This window comes from Rhinopithecus roxellana, chromosome 3 (genome assembly GCF_007565055.1).
Source record: "Rhinopithecus roxellana isolate Shanxi Qingling chromosome 3, ASM756505v1, whole genome shotgun sequence".
NCBI lineage: Eukaryota > Metazoa > Chordata > Mammalia > Primates > Cercopithecidae > Rhinopithecus > Rhinopithecus roxellana.
The window spans coordinates 76,959,938-76,981,251 of record NC_044551.1 but is presented as its reverse complement, the minus strand read 5'-3'; the positions used below and the strand labels follow the sequence as shown (position 1 = coordinate 76,981,251).

General features: G+C 34.4%; 1 protein-coding gene across 1 annotated transcript in view; it reads right to left on the bottom strand.

The window, feature by feature from the left end:
* ST8SIA4 (ST8 alpha-N-acetyl-neuraminide alpha-2,8-sialyltransferase 4) overlaps positions 1–21,314 on the bottom strand; it is a 100,907-nt gene that overhangs the window by 76,805 nt on the left and 2,788 nt on the right. The window contains 2 exon segments of the mRNA XM_010352969.2: positions 6,676–6,933; positions 16,369–16,500. Coding sequence (XP_010351271.1) covers positions 6,676–6,933; positions 16,369–16,500 — 390 coding nt within the window.

Sequence of the window (21,314 nt, the reverse complement as noted above, 5' to 3'; positions counted from 1 at the left end):
TAACTATATGCTGTAAGTTTAAAAATATGTTAATACGAGAAAATGAAGAGGCACGCAAAGCAGAGATCCTCATGTTTTACTTGGTGAGATGGTGGGCTAAAAGGCAAGCAACAGATGCCAAATATATATTACTCCATGAAAGACAGAGTAAGATAGCTTCTGCATTTACTGTAGGAAGAATTTGCATCCTGCTCTGAAAGTTGGTCACCTAAGGTTTTAGAGGAGATGATGACTAGATGGGCTGTAGTTTTGGATGAGATGAGTGACAGCCACTCATCCCAGACAACCAAGTACATTATTATGGTAATAGTGAAGTTTATATAAGGGATTATCATTCATGCAAGGTGGAATGGATGATGGAAGACCCTGATAGAACACTTTTCTAGCTCCTGTCCCTCCCTCTCTCCTTTACTTCCTTCCTCCTTCCCTCTCTTTCTTCTTTTCTTTCTTACTACACGCCTTCTTGCTTACCTCTAGCAAATATTGATGGAATATATAAATATGTCAGACTTTTTGCCAGGGTCTGAGATTAAAAAATGATTACATGCAGACAAAACTTGTCTTGCATATTCTAGTTGAAAAGATAAACAATAAAGAAATAAACATACAATGCAAAAATAAATACATAAATGGAAGGGTAAAGAGATAGTGAGAAAGATGGTGATAGTGGTAGGGGGTGTTTCTGATATTACAGTCAGGGAAGACTTGCAGAGGATATTCTGTACAAGCATAGACCCTCATCCTTTCCCCCAAATGAGGGGTAAAACCACCCATAGGTATGTGGGAAAGAGGATTTCAGGGAAAATGACTGGCAGGAACATCGTCTGTCCCTGAAGCTTCAGATTACCTCATTTATTGTTACTGGCAAGATATTAGTACTTTATGGAGTGTGGTAAGAAGCTGCTTTATGATAAAGAGTGACTTTGGCTTTGGGGACAGGGAGCAAGAATGCAACCAGGCACATCAGTTAAGGAATTATTGGAGAGTTCTAATCAAGAGATGATGTTGGCTTTTACCAGGGTGACAGCAGTGGACGTTATGAGAAATCATTTGACTCCTGATATATTTTGAAGGTAATATCTATAGAATTTGCTGATTAATTGGTGATATAATGCCAAGAAGAAAAAGGAGTCAAGGCACTTTTATACTAATTTCAATTTTTCTTATTCATATTTACCATACAATAATTAAATACGATATTTGTATGTGCCTGTGGGTGTGTATATGAATCTGACACTCTAAGATTTAGTTATGTGAGTTAGATATACATAAAACACATATATCTACATTCACTAAACTTCTACCTTATAGTGAATTAAGTGTCGACTCCCCATATATATGCTTTTCAAAGATGCAGATTCTTGCTCCACTCTAAAATTTCTGATTTTGTATGCAGGTAAGACTCATGTAGGAAAGTCACCAACAGTGGGAGGTAGACTGAAGTAGGTTGTAGATTTACAGAAATGCGTTTGAAAAATTCACAGTGATGTTCCAAAGTCAAAAATATAAATTAAAACTACAGCAAGCTTATCTTGTTTTTTAAGTTCATCAACTCTGTTTGAATTGTCAAAGAACTCTTGTATTACAAAGTATAGAGATAAGTCTACTTTGAATTGAGAAAGTTAGTATTTTGTGTGGCATATATTCTTACATAATACCTCTCATTTTAGTTCATCTGAGGTCATCTGTTCTCTGGGAAGAGAAAGCACCTGGAAACTACCAGTAAGAGAAAATTCTAGTTTGTTAACTATTTCAACATTATTCTCAAAGCTTTAAAAGAATTTTTTTCACACTAGTTAATATTACTAGTTATCTAGGCAAGGAATTTTACCTTTTAAAGTTTGGATGTATATATATTTTATAATACTTATGAAATTTGAAAGAAAGTAGAGCACACATTACACACAGAAAAAGTATAAGGTCAAAATACAACTGTTGACTCAATGAGGTTCTCACTTGATATAGTTTAGCTGGGTCCGCACCCAAATCTCATCTTGAATTGTATTCCCATAATTCCCATGTGTTGTTGGAGGGTCCTGGTGGTAGATAATTTGAATCATGGGGGTGGTTTCACCCACAATGTTCTCATGGCCGTGAGCAAGTCTCATGAGATCTAATGGTTTTATCAGGGGTTTCTGCTTTTGCATCTTCCCCAGTTTTTCTTGCCGCCACCATGTAAGAAGGGCCTTTCACCTCCACCTCCCGCCATGATTCTGAGGTCTTTCCAGCCATGTGGAATTGTAAGTCCAATTAAACCTCTTTTTCTTCCCAGTCTCGGGTATGTCTTTATCAGCAGCATGAATACAAACTAATACAGTAAATTAGTACCAGTAGAGTGGGGTATTTCTGAAAAAAATACCCAAAAATGTGAAAGTGACTTTGGAACTGTGTAACAGGCAGAGGTTGGAACAGTTTGGAGGGCTCAGAACAAGACAGGAAAATGTGGGAAAGTTTGAAACTTCCTAGAGACTTGTGGAATGGCATTGACCAAAAGCTGATAGCAATATGGTTAGTAACGTCCAGGCTGAGGTGATCTCAGAAGGAGATGAGGAACTTGTTGGGAACTGGAACAAAGGTGACTCTTTTTATGTTTTAGCAAAAAGACTGGTGACATTTTGCCCCTGCCCTAGAGATTCATGGAACTTTGAACTTGAGAGAAATTATTTAGGGTATCTGGCAGAAGAAATTTCTAAGTAGTAAAGCATTCAAGAGGTGACATGGGTGGTGTTAAAGGCACTCAGTTTTACAAGGGAAACTGAATAAAATAAAAGTTTGGAAAATTTGCAGCCTGACAATGTGATAGAAAAGAAAAACCCATTTTCTGGGGAGAAATTCAAGCTGGCTGCAGAATTTTTCATAAGTAATGAGGAGTCGAATGTTAATCCCTAAGACAATGGGGAAAATGTCTCCAAGGCATGTCAGAGGTCTTCAGAGCAGCCCCTCCCATCACAGACCTGGAGACCTAGGAGAAAATGGTTTCATGGGCTGGGCTCAGGATCCCTGTATGCAGCCTAGGGACTTGGTGCACTGCATCCCAGTTGCTCCAGCCATGGCTGAAAGGGGCCAATGTAGAGCTCAGGCTGTGGCTTCAGAGGGTGTAAGCCCCAAGCCTTTGCAGCTCCCGTTTGGTGTTGAGCCTGTGAGTGCACAGAACTCAAGAATTCTGCTTTGGGAACCTGGGCCTAGATTTCTGAAAATGTATGGAAATGCCTAGATGCCTAGGCAGAAGTTTGCTGCAGGAGTGGGGTGCTCACGGATAACCTCTGCAAGGGCAGTGTGAAAGGGAAATGTGAGGTTGGAGCACCCTCCCCACACAGTCCCTACTGGGGCACTGCCTAGCGGAGCTGTGAGAAGAGGGCCACCATCCTTCAGACCCCAGAATGGTAGATCCACAGACAGCTTGCACCGTTTACCTGGAAAAACTGCACTCAATGCTAGCACGTGAAAGAAACTAGATGGGAGGCTATATCCTTCAAAGCCACAGGGACGGAGCTGCCCAAGACCATGGGAAACCCGCTCTTGCATCAGCATGGCCTAGACATGAGACTGGGCATCAAAGGAGATCATTTTGGAGCTTTAAAATTTGACTGCCCCACTGGATTTTGGGCTGGCATGGGCTCTGTAACCTTTTTGTTTCGGCCAATTTCTCCCATTTAGAATGGCTGTATTTACCCAATAACTGTACTCCCATCGTATCTAGGAACTAGCTTGCTTTTGATTTTACAGGCTCATAGGCAGAAGGGACTTGTCTTGTCTGAGATGGAACTTTGGACTGTGGACTTTTGGGTTAATTCTGAAATGAGTCAAGACTTTGGGGGACTGTTGGGAAGGCGTGACTGGTTTTGAAATGTGAGGACATGAGATTTGGAGGGGCTGGGGTGGAATGATATGGTTTGGCTGTGTCCCCACCTAAATCTCATCTCAAATTGTACTCCCATAATCCCCATGTATTGTAGGAGGGACTGGTGGGAGATAATTTGAATAATGGGGACAGTTTTCCCCATACTGTTCTCGTGGTAGTGAATAAGTCTTACGAGATCTGATGGGTTTATCAGGGGTTTCTGCTTTTGCATCTCCCTCATTTTCTCTTGCTGCTGCCATGTAAGAAGTGCCTTTTACCTCCCACCATGATTCTGAAGCCTCCCAGCCATGTGGAACTGTAAGTCCAATTCAACGTCTTTTTCTTCCCAGTCTCAGGTATGCCCTTATAAGCAGCATGCAAACGGACCCCTTAAGGAAGTGCTAACGATATTCTGCTGGAAAATTAGATCTGTCGATTGACAATAGAGGACAAGAAACTAAGAACAGATATTCAAATCCATCTGATAGTTAGCAAATAAGGTAGATAAAGAATCTAGGAGTCACAGAATATGGGGTAGAAACAGTTAAACCAGTTTACTGAACATCACTGGAGTTGGGTTACTATAGGAATGATCAAAGAATATTCCAAATTGAAGCTGGAGTGCATTAATATACAGCAGATTATAGGGTTTTAAATCTAAAAAGTAGGCATGAAATTACGTGCCTAAAACATAAAAGGAAGAGAAAGTATATGTACAATATCAACTTCTAGGCATTTTGCTGAAGTAGCACCAGAGTAGCTTAGTAGTGATCTAAATGCCCAGTAGTCCATAGTAGAATTGTGAAAGCAATACTATCAAGTGGCCAGTTGTTGCTTGGCCAGTGAAAGAGAAAATAGTCTTCAATTTTAGAATAAAAGGGGTGGACAGAAAGATTTTCTGAGATCAGAATTTTATTCACAGGTTGACTACATCCCAGAAATCTGGAAACCTATAGGCTTGCCATAGCCAATTACAGGTAAGTGAGATATAGTGCAGGCTGCATAACTTCTAGAAATTGAAGGCAGGAAAAGTGAAATGAGAGGTAGTAGTATAAAGCAAGGTTGGCCACCAGCCACTCTTAAGACAGAGAAAGAGTGTAGGAACCTACTTATTGGACACACAATTCCACGTGAGATAAGAACTCAGTAGTTTAGGAATTGGAATAATGCAAAATCCCAGTTAATAGAAACTGGAGTAACAAAGCCAGATCAGGAAGCAATAAGGAAATGACGTAAACTTTGGGGACTACTGCCATCAGGCCTCTAACATTACCCACATGCAAAAACAGTCTTCATTTCGGAGTCACAGCTGGGGCTAAATCTAACAACTTGGCCCCCAGTGTCAAAGTTTAGAGGGATGCAGAAATAAAAAGTCATTTAGACTCTATTTTCCTTCAGTATTATCACCTTTTAAAATTCCCTATTGTGATTGCTGAAATCCTTACATTGCAACAATTTTGATTATGCTTTGACATCGTTACTTCTTTATTTTACCTGCCTTATGATTTAGTCACATCAGAAATTCTAGAGGTCTTACATTTTTTCACAGCTATACTTCGCATAGACTTCAACATTTGAAGCTCCTGATTTCCACTTCCATTGCCATTCCCTCATCAAATTTTTTACATCCTCTTTCTATACAGTTGTCTTTGTTTATATCTACTTGTTCACAAGGTTTCTCTCATAGTCTAATTAGTTTAAGATTTCGAGTTTTAAAAGGCTAAATTGATTTCACATTAATCTCTGACCCTGCACCCAAGAGAGAAAAGGAAAGATAATAAGGAAAAATGTTTGCAGTTTTATTTGCTGTTATACATTTTCTTCACTTGATAATGCTTGGGTGTGATTTTTCATGACTTTTTTTTTTTAAAGTAGTTGCCTATTTATGATTTAATACATACATAATTAGTTATCTTTCCTTTTAAGACTTTATTTCAAAAATATTCAAAAAATATTCAAAATATTCAAAAATAATGTATTCCAGCATATCTTCAAGAGACTGTGTTTTTCAACATGTCAACTCAGCATACTTTCCTTCCATCTTTAAATTGTACTATTTCATATTTCAATATCCATGTTTCATTCATTTAGCTAATTTTTCTAAGGAACTAAAACAATCCAAAAAAACTGTACAGATATAAAAATTGACCATTAAAAACTGCTTACATTTATGATGTGATTATAATTCCATTTCTAATGTTGAGTTTTTTCAGTTAATAGATTAATCAAACACACAATTCATCAAATGTCTTTTAACCATTAATGAAAAACAAACATGCATGCTTAATTACGTAAGAAAACCATAAAACTCAAATATACTAACATACACAAATATCACATATAAAGAGAAATTAAAGAAATATGGCTCAGGATATCAAATATAAACTTGTTAAACTATGTTCTTACTACCTCTTAGATAATTATTAATAAAAAGTTACATTAACATAAATCTATTACATCATTCCATAGTAATATTGATAATCTTTATACAACAAATACAATCACACAAAACTATAGAATATGAAGAAGAGATACTAAGAAAAAAGTTTGTGTGGAATATTAAATTTAATAAAATTGCCATTTGCCTCCCCCCTCACCAAAAAAAGCTGTGTGAATCTTGTTGCTGTGACGAGATCACTTTTTCTTCAACTATGCGATAATTATAATATTCTCTTCCAGAGTAAATGTAATTTAAATGTTACACAGAAAAGGATATCATAGACATATAGTTGTTTGAGCTTTTAGTAGTACTTTAAAATTTTCTAACAGGTTTCTATCCCCAAGTAAAGTGTCTTTGAAAAACTTACAATCTCAAAAAACAGAAGAAAACTCACCTTATTACAAAATTGTGACTGTCAATCTCCTTTCCACATTCACTGTCTAGCAGAATGCCAGAATTTCCAACAACAGCACAGGTCTTAAACCTGCGATTCTTCATTGGTGAAACTTCAGGTAGGAGGCTATGTAGATCATGAGAAATATTTAATGTCCGGCGCCTATCAAGCACATAGTGTATGACATCACCAGGCTTAAAACTGCTCTTGACCACTGAGACATCTCGTTCTGCATCTAAGAAACGAAGTATGTTCTTCCTGTGTTTGAAATACAAGCAAAGTTTTTATATTACCATCAGCATATCCAAGAACTGGTGGTGTCATTTAAATAGTAACATAAGAAAAAATACAAATTGGCAAACTATTAATCTTAGATTACCAAACTGGTAAGCTATGAATCTTAAGTGGTGATTAAACCAATGAATTAAGTCAATTCTATGAGAAATAAAATTTTAAAAATCATTTTCATAGATTCTTCATGACTGTGTACATAGATATAGTATATACATCTATTTGTGGAGTTATAAAGAGTACTCTAATTATCAAAATATATAGAAAAATTGGTTTATTAAGTAGAACACAGATGCCATGACTTGACTGAATAGTTATTCTGCTAGCTTCAGCCTATTTTGATAGGCATAAATGTTGTTTAATATCATCTAGTTAAGGTGGAGAGAAATAATTTGAGATTGTTTTTGATTGTATCACAGCTAATGCTATTAAAAGGAATGAACTTCTCAAACTTATATACATTTATACATATGATATGTATATTATAATTATCTAAAGAAGAATTAAAACTATAGCAATAAATATATATGCAACTTTTTCTCTAAGATCAAGAGTCCGGGAAGATGGATACTTCAAAGACAAAATGAATAGATAGAACATTGGACTGTGTGTGGCAGAGGTAGCTAATTGTTCCTTAGTTTCCTTTCTTCTCTCTTTCCTTCTAATATTTGAACCTTCTAAGTTTTACCTGGTCACATGGATGCTCAGCTAGAATATTTGCAAGTCTCAAAACCCAAGTAGAGCTCAGCTGGGTCATGCAAGTTAGTTTTCTTAATTAAATAGGATATGAGTGGATCATGTGAGTTTATGTGAGAAATAAAGAAATTTCCTACTTGTTTGGCCACTAAATTTTAAGGTTACTTTTTTGATCGATACTTAGCCTAGCCCATACCTAATACATAAATTGATAACAGATTGAGAGCTACATGAACATAAATATATGCATATGCTTAGGTAGATGATGGAAAATGATTATATATATATATATACACACACACAAATATATATATACACACTATATATGTATAATTATTATACTATACATATATATAGCTGGCTGGAAAACTGATGATCCTTGGCATGATATAGAAAAGCACCTGATACAAATGCTGTCTGCAATAATTGGGAAGTTGTGCCATACGTCTAATAAATATGTTGGTCTTGGATAATTGTTTAAAATGTGTCTGTATGTTGGTTTATGTTAGTTTCTCCTTTTAGCAAGGCACTAAAAGAGGTGAAGTCAGGCATAAAATAGCCAACTAACTTGCAGGCTGAGATAAAAGAGAATACATATCTAGCAGTGCCTGTAATCTGAACTGTGTGAGAGTCTATTGATTGGGACCTTTTAAATGTTTCTTTAACCCCAATCAGCAAGAGATACCACTATAAACTGGAGCCATCCTGGCAACAAAAGGGATATTGCCTTCCCATATAAGTCCATAGATTCAAATGACTTAAGGGTAGCTGCCATTAAATTGAGAGGAGGGAAGGATAGGTCAGAGTACTTAGAGGAGAGTTCGAAGGCTTAAGAACAGTGAGCAGAAGAAATCACTGGATTAGGTTATTTATACCTGGAACTAACAAGAAGGGAAGAATCCGGGACCCTAGTAGGTTTTAAGGAAAAAAATATATATGTGTATATATATGTATACATGTGTATATGTGTGTGTATATATATGGCTTTAACATCTGAGCTCTAGAGAAACATAAATCAACAAAATCTAATGCTTAATATGCGTGCTTTACCAGTACAAGTTTTCCTAGTATGTGGTCAAGTTATTACCTGATATTCAAAGCAGGGGGTTGTGTTTAGCTCAAATTATGAACCTGGCCTATAAAAGTCTGGAATTGTTTGATTCTAGGGGTATCCAACATAATAGGGGATATACAACATAATAACAGCAAGAAACAACTTAAGAAAACTCTACACCTAGGTTGGAAATTGGATATTATTTACTAAAGTGTTGTTAGTGCAAGCTTGTATTTTCAAAGTAATAACAATAATGGCATTATTTTAACATTTAAGATATGATGAACACATTTTTCCTGTAGTGCTCTTACTTTTTAAGTTCATCACAATTGGTAAATTTTATTACTGAGAACAGAATATAACCTCATCCCTTGACTCCATCAAAAGAGTAATTCTCTAACTCAGAAGGCATAAGCATGATTAGCAAAGAAGGGAGGAAAGTAACTCATATCTTTTCTTTTGTTGTCTTTATTTTTATTTGCTCTAAATAGGTTCCAGTTTAATATTTGTTCTAATTAGAAAACCAAGTGATTGAAAAACTCTGCTCTGATTTTATAAACAAGAAATATGTTCACCAGCTAGTTGAAAAAATAATTTTATGATTTTTTCCCAAATATTCTGAATATCAGGTTAAAAGCAGTAGAATTTGTACAGGAAAGCCTATATAATGCTCTACAAATGAAATCACAAAATTTGATAGAAATACCACTGACACACCATAACAGTTTACCTTAACAAAGTCCAGGTTATATAAGAAGATAATTATATTTTAAATAAACAACCCTAGGGCTTATGCATTATAGAAACTGGAAAAATGTTTATGTCAAGCACTTAATGATTTTTCACAAAAGTTAACAACTAGCACCAAAAGTGTCAATATGCAGAGACTTTTGTATATATTTATTGAGTACCACTTATTTGTCTGGTGAATAATTAATATCTGACACCTGTACTTCAACAGAAATTTCTCATTTCCTGTGAAAACGACAAGGCTGGCTCTAAAAGTAGAGACTACACGGATGTGGTTAAATCATCAAGCTAGATGGTGTTATCGTTTTTCTTTGAATATAATTTAAATGGGTTGCTGTAGAGCTATTTGAAGATATACACTCCCAAGAAGTGGCATGTTTGCAAGCTTGCAGTGAGTAGATTACTGGTCCTGGTGTGAAAAAAGACTCTGTAGTTTGGAAATCCAAACGGGAAAATCTATCTTATTTGGTCAAAAAAGTTAACACTTACATGCTAGTCAACTAACATCAAGAGGGACTTTCCAATAACAGCACCTTTGCTGTGTTATAGACAAGTTAGTTGCAAAAATAATGTAAAACATGTCTTTTAAGTTCCTGAGTATAATTAAATCTCTTTATTTTATTACTCTTAGGGAAAAATGATTTAAAAGGGGTACTATAAGAGTTAAGCAAAGTTTTGAAAGACATCATATTGTCTAACTCTTAGAAGAAACTAATGCTTAATAAGATAAATAATTACTAAATGCAGATTTTAATTATGTGTTTTTCCAATGTTGTTATAGTCTCGGCAGTATTTTTTTTTCAATTGAAGCAGTAAAAATAGTAAAAGTGATTTCAAAACAAAAATGACTACCAACTCACATAGACTAATCAAAATATAAAAACACAAAAAGTTTAGGCAAAAGTCAGAATTCGCTGTTTTACAAAGTAAAAAGTAAAAGAGGTAAACTTTAGCGACTCTGGGTTCTTTTTTTTTTTTTTTTTCTTCTTCTTCTTCTTATTCCCGAACCAAACTTTTAGTTTCTGTTTTAGGTCTTCTACATATGGGAAGTTATCTGAGTTAAGATTCCTTTTGTAGGATCCAAGAAATACTGAAAGTAATTGCTATGAGTGAATAATATTATGACTTAAGTGCTTAATAATTTCTGGAAACGGCGAGAAAAGGTTAGCTTTTTATCTCCTAGTGAAAACAGTTTTTAGACTAGATGTAATGCAGAATTAAAAGCTTTGTGAATTTGCTAAGTCTAGTTGCTGTTCAGACTAAAATATGAAAAAAATGCATTCAGATATAATTAGCTAAACGTCACTGGAAGCATAGAAAACTCCTGTATTTATACTGAACTGAAACAACACCATGTCACCAAGGAGAACATATATGCTTTGCTAAGAAGACAATTGATAGAAATTTTTGTTTAACTGCAGGTCAAACAAAATTATTAGAGAAATGAGAGAGGTAGAAAGAAAACTGGCTTTAATATCTACGCTCTATCTAGAGAAACATGAATCAACAAAAGCTAATGCTTAATATGCATGCTTTACCAGTACAAGTTTTCCGGGTACGTGGTCAAGTTATTACCCGATATTCAAAGTAGGGGGTTGTGTTTTCTGTGCATGATTGAAAAGAACAGACAAACAAAAAAAAGACCCTTCACAGGTCTTTAACTGTCATTTTGTGATCATAATGCAACTTTTGAAGCTTCATAAGATAAGCAAACACCTAAATTGAGTAACTATTTTAACGTTAACGATAACTGAAGGAATCTGAAAATGTGTTTCATTTTCAGTGAAACTAAGTATCTTAGTCATAGAAATTATTTATTGTTAGGCAATATCAGCTTTAAACTGAGAGGTTGGTTTGGACTGTTGAACTGACAACAAGTAGAGTTCTACACAGAAACTTTTAACTGAATTTTCAACTAGAACTTCCCTTTCAACATCACCTATCACTTGAAATAGCAACTGCAGAATCCCAGAAAATGAATTTACTTAACATTGTTTAGTAACAAGTTTTCACTTGTGAAAAGTTAAATATAGCTAAGCTATCACTAAGTGTCACTCTTCTCTGTAAGTTTCTTGGCAACAATAAGCACACAGTTGCAACTAAAATTTAATCTAAATGACATTGTTAACTACATCAGAAAATACTGTGTGACAAATCTTATAGGTGGAGTGTATCACAAGTTGAGAAGCAAATTAGGCTATGATACATATATTAGGAATCAGTTTTTGCAAACTTTAGACACTGACTACAAGAAAAATCACTGTAAATTAAGTTAGTACTGACACAGTTTTCTAAAAGAAAATAAAAAGTAAAATTAAAAAATGCCAAGTGTTTCATTATGCCTACAAAAAAACAGAACACACATATTTTGTTTATTTGTTTAATTCAAAAGATTATTTTTGCAAGGCAACTTGCCTTAAAGCGCTGAAAAAATAAAACCTTTACCTGTACCTTGTTTAGGATTTCTAAGTCCTAGCAGTTATGGGAAAGCCATCTTAGTACCCTCAAAAAAAAAAAAAAAAAGTCTTAAGCACAACAAATGACAAGGCAAAATTGTCCCATAATACTTGATGAAGAGCATTTTTAGTTTAATTTACACCTTAGACTGTCATTTGATATTTGGCCCAGCATTTGGTAATGTTGAAAGAAAAAATATCTTGTGTTATTTTAGAGCAAAGAAAATAATTTATTCCATAATGATAAATTTTAATAATATACATTTGGGTACTAAAATATATTCTTAACAAAAAAATTATTTATAAGGTCCTGATTCCTCAGTCAGGAGGTCTGGGTTTGAATCTTGACACTGCCATTAATAAGCTTTGTGACCCGAGATTAACTCTACTGGTAACTTATTGATCAAAGCCACTGGAAGATGGTATATACATTGTATGTATACCTTTTTGTAAAGTACATCTATGTATGCAAAAGGAAATTTTTCTTGTCAGTTAAGCATCTATAAATTTCCAATTATGTTTAGTTAACCTGCAAATTTTATGTATTTCAGATCATTGATGTATCATGACACTAAGAGCTGAAATATTGTTTTCTAATTATGATGTGATAAAGCTGTCCTGATGTGTACATTTGTACATTTCTATACGTCTATAATTCATGTTTGCACTGTTTGAGGTTTCTAGTCAACATATAAAAAACAACAACAACAAAAAGAAAATACATAATTCAAATATGGAAAAAAAGTCAAGTTGCAAGTATTGGACCTGACTATATAATCTCTCAGTACAATGTTGACAGATTTATTCACAACATCTAATGGATCTTAAATATGTCATTTCTTAGCTTGTAATAATAAAGAACAAACTTTTATCAATAATATCAAGCCTTAAAACTAAGATAATTATTTTGAGTGCAAAGTTATCTGTAGAATGCATAAACTCCATATATTTTGAATCCTCAAAGTACAATGAAGTAACACATGGAACCATCTCTCATAGACAAGTCCATAGAAGTACAGTTGTTTGATGAATACATATGAACCAATTCTTGGTGTGCTTATGAAAATAATATAAGGCATATGGGAATGAAGGGATTAGTAATAGGGATGAAAATCATATCTACAAATGTAAAAAAATATATACCAGGAACTATTTTCACATTTTAATATGTGGACAATTATTAGGAATATAATGAAAGTACTATAAGTTTAATAAGATTTTTAAATTTGAAAGATTTATTATCATAGTTGAATCATGTAAGATAAAAAATAGTTGGAAATAATGTCTTTATGTTCTCACTCATAAGTGGGAGTTGAACAATGAGAACACAAGGACACAGGGAGGGGACCATCACACACTTGGGTCTGTCATAAGGCGATGGACAAGGGGAGGGAGAGCATTGGGACAAATACTTTATGCATGCAGGGTTTAAAACCTAGATGATGGGTTGATAGGTGCAGCAAACCACCATGGCACATATATACCTATGTAACAAACCTGCATGTTCTGCACACATTCTGGAACTTAAAGTAAAATAAAAAATAAATTAAAATAAACAAAAATTTAAAAGTAGAATTTTGAAAACATTTTTAAAATTTACCCACAGCCAATCACTGACCCAAAGTGATATGGAAATTCTTAAATGCCAGAAAGGTGAGGAAGAAAATAATAATAATAATAATAATAATAATAATAATAATAATAAATGGTCCATAATTAGTTTCCAATATGTCTTTTAAAAATATTTGCAAAAGCTAAGCCAACAGTCAGACACTTTCATATTCTACATTTTTTGTTACAGGTGTCAAACTGATTAATACTCACTAGTCATTTCTGCTATAGCCAATTCTGATTTTTTTTCTTTTTTTTTTTTTTTTTTTTGAGACGGAGTTTCGCTCTGTCGCCCAGGCTGGAGTGCAGTGGCCGGATCTCAGCTCACTGCAAGCTCCGCCTCCCGGGTTTACGCCATTCTCCTGCCTCAGCCTCCCGAGTAGCTGGGACTACAGGCGCCCGCCACCTCGCCCGGCTAGTTTTTTTGTATTTTTTAGTAGAGACGGGGTTTCACGGTGTTAGCCAGGATGGTCGCCAATTCTGATTTTTATGAACTCTTTGTACATTGTACAATAATGGTTTTTCAAATTATCCTTTCCTTTCAAGGAAATGACAAACTTGTATGTATTATTCAACATTTGTTCATTGTTTTATTGTTTATTTCTTTAATCTGTTAAGGAGAACCACACAAAAATAGTACTAACATTTCATTCATATTATCAGCTATTATAATTGAAAATAGATCACCCTCAAACACCTAAATGCAATGTTCATTGGTTTGTAAAGTTGTAATATGAATCTTCTGGGTCAACTTAGGTTTATTACCCTTCACTTGAATATGTTATTAATAGCAAAATGTATAAAGCCTCATGCATATTTATAGTATTTGATTTTTATATAGCTATTAGGAAAGGCATTACCAGATACAATAATTGAACTAGTGCCAATTACTTATTTAATTTACTTAATAGATTTTTTGTTATCTGACACATTATTTAGCATGGCTAGATATGCTAATTAAACTATTACAGTATTTTATTTTACTTTCTTCCATCAGGTTTCTTTACCAGATCTCTGTAGCCTTATTTGGCCCCTTTCTTGCTAACCCATCCAATTTGAAAGTTATTTTTCTGCTTACAGATCAAATTTTTGCTATTTAATCACCTATCCCTCTCTTTTTCCAATGTACCTTCAAGAAACATGAACCTTCACACCATTCTAAACCAAAGTATATCTGTGTTTGTAACCCCACATCGTCTCACATCTTGTGGCTTTTTCCTCATAATTATCTCATCTCTCACAGGGTTTCTAAATTCAAATATGAGGATAGGGATATGAGACAGAGAAGAATGCACTTGACAGGTATCATGAAAGATGTGAGCTCCAAGTATGAAAATGTCAAACTTGAGAGACCATGGTTAGGGTCAGCTTTAACCAGCTAAATGTTAGGAAGAGTACAGATTCAGAGTTTTCAAATCTTTCAATTTCTCAAGAGTTTATGGAAATCTGTACTTTTATTGAAAAGCCTCCTGGCTTTTAATATTGGCTTTAAGGTTTCTTTTTTCTTTATCCAGTGGAAATAAATTTTGCTTGCTGGCCATATTTTACCCAGAAGTCATTGATTTATGAGCTCTATCATCAGACTCTACTTATCTATTCATTCTTGTAGGAGGCACATGAATATAGAAAGCTCCCACCAAACTAAAAGCAAACAAATATACACCACTTGACACTGCCATGATTTGATTCCTGTTTCCCTTTCCAGTCAATTTCAAACCTTTAAACCAAAGTAGTAATACTATTCCTACATCTCCCTGATGCCCGTATTTTTAAAATTTCCAGACATTCGTTCAAGTAAATTTCAACATGCTGTAATTATCTTTGCTCCAAAACATTGTGTGAAATTTCTGTGCATACTCTAAAGATGAGTGTAATAGACTATTAGACTCTTCCTTCAAGTTTCTTATAATCTACACTAAAGGTGGGTATAATCCAAGAAATGAGTAGGTAGAAACCTACGAAAATTAATCAGCCCCTTATATCTTAGTCACTAAGCTACACCTATAAAATCTATGTGTTAATGCTAAGTATTCATTGACTTTGAGATTATTTTATTATATAACAAATGTGTTCTTTCACACTTTTAGTGAGTTCTTGTTTACTGAAATGCTCTGATTCAAATGTACCAACCAATATAGTAATGCAATGTAACTATAGAGAAAAAACAATCTTCCTGTTTCCTCCATAACTGAGAAGGTGTGACCTTACCTTTCTTATTAGTAACATGTTTATATCAGAAGAAAATTACCTACTGGATAAATGTAGGCATGGAGTATGATTTCAAGGGTGGGTTTCAGCTAAAATGACTAGTCTTACAAAGAAGTCAGTAATCTAGAAAGCTTATTTTCTGATTTTTATCCAATTTTTAAAACATGAGCCCACACAGAAATACTCATTCACAGGATAAGACTAATTTATTTATAATCGTCAGCACAATAGGAGTGTAACAGGCTCAACTTTCAACTAGTTGAGAAAACCCAAAAGCAGAATGAAGACTCAATAGGGAAGTTAAAGATAATTCTTAAAATATATGCCCATCCTGAGTAATTGAGTGAAGTATGTTAAATATTAGTACTCTGATGAATATTTTATTCCACTAGTATAAAGACACTATATTCAAAACTCACATAGTCATCCTTAAATCTCTGACTATATAATGATTTCAGTTTTATGATTTCATATTCTTCAGTGAGCAACATTAAATAGAGCTGATTCATTCTTTTATTTAAGTATTCATACTTAAATCATAAATCAGGTGTTTAATATAAGTTTGCTAAGCCCAACATATTTGAGAACATGATGTGAAATTTATTATGCCTTAGTAAAGAAACTCACCTTATCTCTAGGACCAAAGAGAAATTGATTTTCCAACCTTCTACATTGTGCTGGAAGATTGAAGAGCCAGCCTTTCGAATGATTTTATCAGAGCTATTGACAAGTGACCGACTCAAAGACAATTCACCATCTCTGAAACAAAACAAAATTGCCAGCTTTGTGAAAGTAAGAAACATTTTGTCTATATAGCACAGTACACAATTTGAATTAATACTGGTGATGAATTTTAGATACCTTTTGCCCTACAAGTTAGAAGGAAATATGCAAGCATGATGAAAGGTGTTATGAGGATTAAGTGAATATGACTCTCAGAACAAGAATCTACAGGTAATATTTTTGAAATTAAACAATTTCTGAATAAAAAGTGATATATATGGTACTTGAAGAAAAAAAATCACCAAATATAAAGACAGAATTACATAATTCAGCAATCTCTCCTCTGGGCATATACCCAAAGGAATTGAAATCAGTATGTCAAAGAGATGCTTGCAGTCCCGAGTTCATTGCAGCATTCTTCACAATAGCCAATATGTAGAAATAATATATGTGTCCATTAGCAGAGTAATAGATAAAGAAAATGTGGTATATATACCAATGGAGTACTATTCAGCCCTTAAAAAGTACAAAATCCTGCCATTTCTGCCAACATGAATGAACCTAGAGGACATTATGGGAAGTGAATAAGTCTAAAACAGAGGGACAAATACCTTATAATCTCACTTACATATTGATTCTAAAACAGTGGAACTCATGGAAGTAGAGAACAGAATATAGGGAAGAAGGAGTGGGGAATGGGGAGAAATTGGTCAACAGGTACAAAATTTCACAGTTAGACACGAGGAATAAGTTCTGTTGCACAACACAGTGACTGTAGTTAATAATATTGTATTGTATATTTTTATGTAGCTGCAGGAGATTTTAAATGTTCACACCACAAATAAATAACATGCTTTTGAGGTGATGGATATGCTAATTAGCCTGATCTTATCATTACACAGTGTATACTTGTATGGAAACTTCACATTGTATCCCATAAATATATACAATTATTATTTGGCAATTAAAATATGATAAAACAAATAAGCTCTGTTTTCTACTAGTCACTCACTAGCTCTGTTTAGACAACAGAGGCAGAATGTTTTGTCAGTGCTCCTCCATCTGTATAATTGTGATTCCTAAGACTATAATTTCATTTTTACAGAAGGCATATATGCATAATAGAAGGGGCTTCTTTTGAAGCAAGAATAACTTGGAATATCAGGTGATCTGGGCATCTTTGTGACTCTATGACTTGCTTGAGTTCCTGGACTCTACTCTCTTTCTAAGTTACAGTGGTCTTACCTTACCTTGAAAATTACAATAACTTTATCTAATATACAATGGCTTTGTGAGGATCAAGCAAGGCTCTGCATGCAAAAGTAATTTTTCAAAAATTGCATCGATTTCAAAACATCTCAACAATGAGTCACTTCCCTGACAGTTGGTGGAGAGACAGAGATTCTGGTAGACAGAAAACTCATTCAGTAGCCATTGTTACTGGTATTTTCTCTTACATTAAAAAAAAAAAAAAAAAAAAAAAAAAACTACCTCTCTGCAACCAATAGTGTCAAGCTAGTATATCATGGGGCATGATACTAGCTGAGGTGGTCGTGGGAGTGATGATGCTGGCAGATACCTATAATAGCATGCATGCCATTAGAACATTTATAACTCAATAAATTCATTATTCAATGGACCATTTTCTTGTACTTTATAAATGTAAACCCAGACTCAGAAAAGTCAAAAAGCTACTTCTTACGGGATACCAATAGTAACCATAGCCCTTTGAATATTTGTATTTGTTTCTTTACATCACCTTTTACTTCTTAGAATGTCAAAATATAGTTAAAAAGTAACGACTATCTGCTGCATAACAAAGTCGAAATCTGTGGTTTTTTTACGCAATCCTCTCCTAGTACCAATGGAAACATTGCCTGTGTAACAGTTATTGGATGAGTTCTGTAATTGAAACCTTATAGGTTGGTATTTTGGTTTGCATTCCTTTTTAAACATGTAGTTTAAATTTGAAGCAGTTCAAGGCATCATTGGCTACTACTTCCTGTGAAATTCAGAATTCTATAAAAATTAATATCTTAAACTATCCTACTGATGAAAATGATACATTTGCATGCCTGTGCATGGCAAATAATTATTGCTTTACAGGGGGCATTTAGGATGCCAGAAAACACAGGGTGTGCTTTACTGACCATCGGCCTAGAAGTCAATTTTTATATTATATTTCTAATGATATTAACTACTTATGAATAAAAATGTGACTATACACAGAAGCTAACATTCACACTTTGGGAGATATGACTACATGGTTTCAGGTGCAAACTATCACTATTTCTGGGGATAAGAGATATTTCTAATCATCACCTTATTAATTGATGTATCAATGTCATCTTTTTCTAACCACAGATTGATATCATTATAATAATTATTTTCACCACCAATAAACTTTCATAGGAGAAATAAAAATATACATGGACTTGCACTCTTTAAAATGTGTGGAAAATCAGGGTATGGTGGGCAGTGCCTACTCAGGAGGCTGAGGTGGGAGGATTACTTGATCCTAGGAGTTAAAGACAAGTCTGAGTAACATCACAAGTCCCTGTCTCTAAAACCTAAATAATTAATTAAATAGATAACCTATAGATGATTGCTTCATTGACATGTAAATACAGATACATTTTTACATGGCAGAATGTTTGCTATGATGTTTTCAGTTATTCCAAACCTTTTCAGAATATCCAAGATTTAAAAAGTTTAAATCAGTGTTCTATGAATAAAATGCTACCATCTTACTCTGCTGTTTGAATTTCTTTCATTGAGCTGGTGATAAGCCAAATTTCAGACTTTTATCACTGGAAAGAATTTTGAATGAAAATATCTACAACTAGTCACACTTCTTATACTCAGTGTGGGAGAAGGCCACTTAGTACAATCTGAAGCTCTAGAGTAAATTTCTCTGTATAAAGTTAAATGGGTCCCATGGGATGTTTCACTCATGACCTTGGTAGCATTTTGTCTCAGAAAAGGCTCTTCCTTCCCATGAATGCGAAGCTCGAAGGATGTTGCCACCCCCCTACTTATTTCTCATTCCAGATCAGACATGACTTTTGAACAGCTGCATGGAAAACATTTATTGCATAGGATCATCTACAAGAAGATTCAATATGTACTTTTAAAAGGAAAAGAGCAAAACACATCAAAGAAATCACTCTGCACAAATCAATATAATACAAAGGATCCCTGTTTATATGGAGCAAAGAAAAATTCACTAAGATAATCATCTATGTGATACCAGTGGCAGGAATTAATCACTTTTTAGGCAACCTAGTATCTACAAATATTTCCAGGCTTCACCACAATTTACTCTAATAGATTTGCAGTACATAAGACATATGATTAATTTCACTTCATGGCATTAGGTCTCAAAAGCCCCGTATTCCACCCCATTGAAACTCTTCATGACTTGGCTTTTGAATGTATTTGTTCCCTTTGGACTAGGTTAAACTTCCTCTTTAATATAAAAATTTTAAGAAAAGAATTTGCATGAAACTAAGCCTGAACACACACAGCAGGCCATTTTGTATTTTCATTACCTAAGTGTCAAACAACTAAAAATAAAGGTGATAGGTTCTACCTTAATTTATTGCTTATGAGATTTATTAGAATTGTGAAATGTGAAATGTGAAGTAAAGTGCAAATTCTAGATTTCACGAGGTTATGTTTCAACCTAGAACAAACTAGAACTAACTTTGCTGTCAATGGTAATACTCTAAGTAAAAATACTTATTTCCACTTTCAATTTTATCATAGGTTTCAGAACTAATATTGTTGATTACTTAGTAACACAACCTAAAGTACATACTCAAATTATAAGGGAGATCTCTGGATAATAAGAAAAGTAAGTTAGTCTCATTTGTAGTCAACCAGAAAAATAGTGTGTAGCAAGTGTGTAGCAAGATTTAAGGACTAACAAAACAAATATTTATATGACATTAAAGTCTATGTTACACTTTCAAATATATTATCTCATTAAATGAGGATGCTTACATATTTTACCTGTGGGAGCCTTACATTAATACATTTCCAATTATACCCAAAAGAGCACAAAGAGCTAGTTAAGTCATAAGCCAACTGTGAGGTCTGTTAAGAAAGAAAAGTTACTCAAGAACACACCACTTAATGCCTTCACTGCTCTTTGACTTAAACTTTATTAACTAGTAGGCTTTCATGGAAGGAAACATGAATTTTAGATGTTCAATAATCATTACTTGACCTATGCTGGCACAATTCCTTATATATATATTAAAAACAAACAAACAAACAAAAACATGCCACGGGTATTCCTTTGGAGATATAAGAGTGTGGATGGTTGGTGAATAGGTTGTGCTGGTTCTCTATTTTTCCGTCTGCGTAGAATGATGCGACTATAGTAACTATAGATGGGACCTTCAGTTGGGGGGGAAGGATTGAAAGGATAAAGGAACTGCCTGTGTATGGCAAAAATGGTAGCAGAAAAGCTAAATATGAATCTGGGGTGGTGACGCAAGATTCAAGGACTATGGAAGGCCCTTCTTTGAAACTGCTGCCAAGCCACAAGGCTCGCAGTGCCCCCCAAAGGCCAGAGACTGCCTTGGTTACCTCATTTGAATACTGGACTGGGATCTGGAGTCGAACCTCCATTCCAGTTTACTCAAAACTGGCCTCTCCACGTGGTTTGGGTAGAAAGAGAGTCAATGAGATGATTAGATCGTTTCATGAGTCAACTGCTCTACCAGAAGCGCTGTTTGGGAGTTGAAACGAAACAACGAGCTCGAGTCACAAGCTTTTCCACTGAACCTTTCATCCTGGAGAAAAAGGAACAGTGCTCAGGGAGCCTAGATGTCCTCGCATTG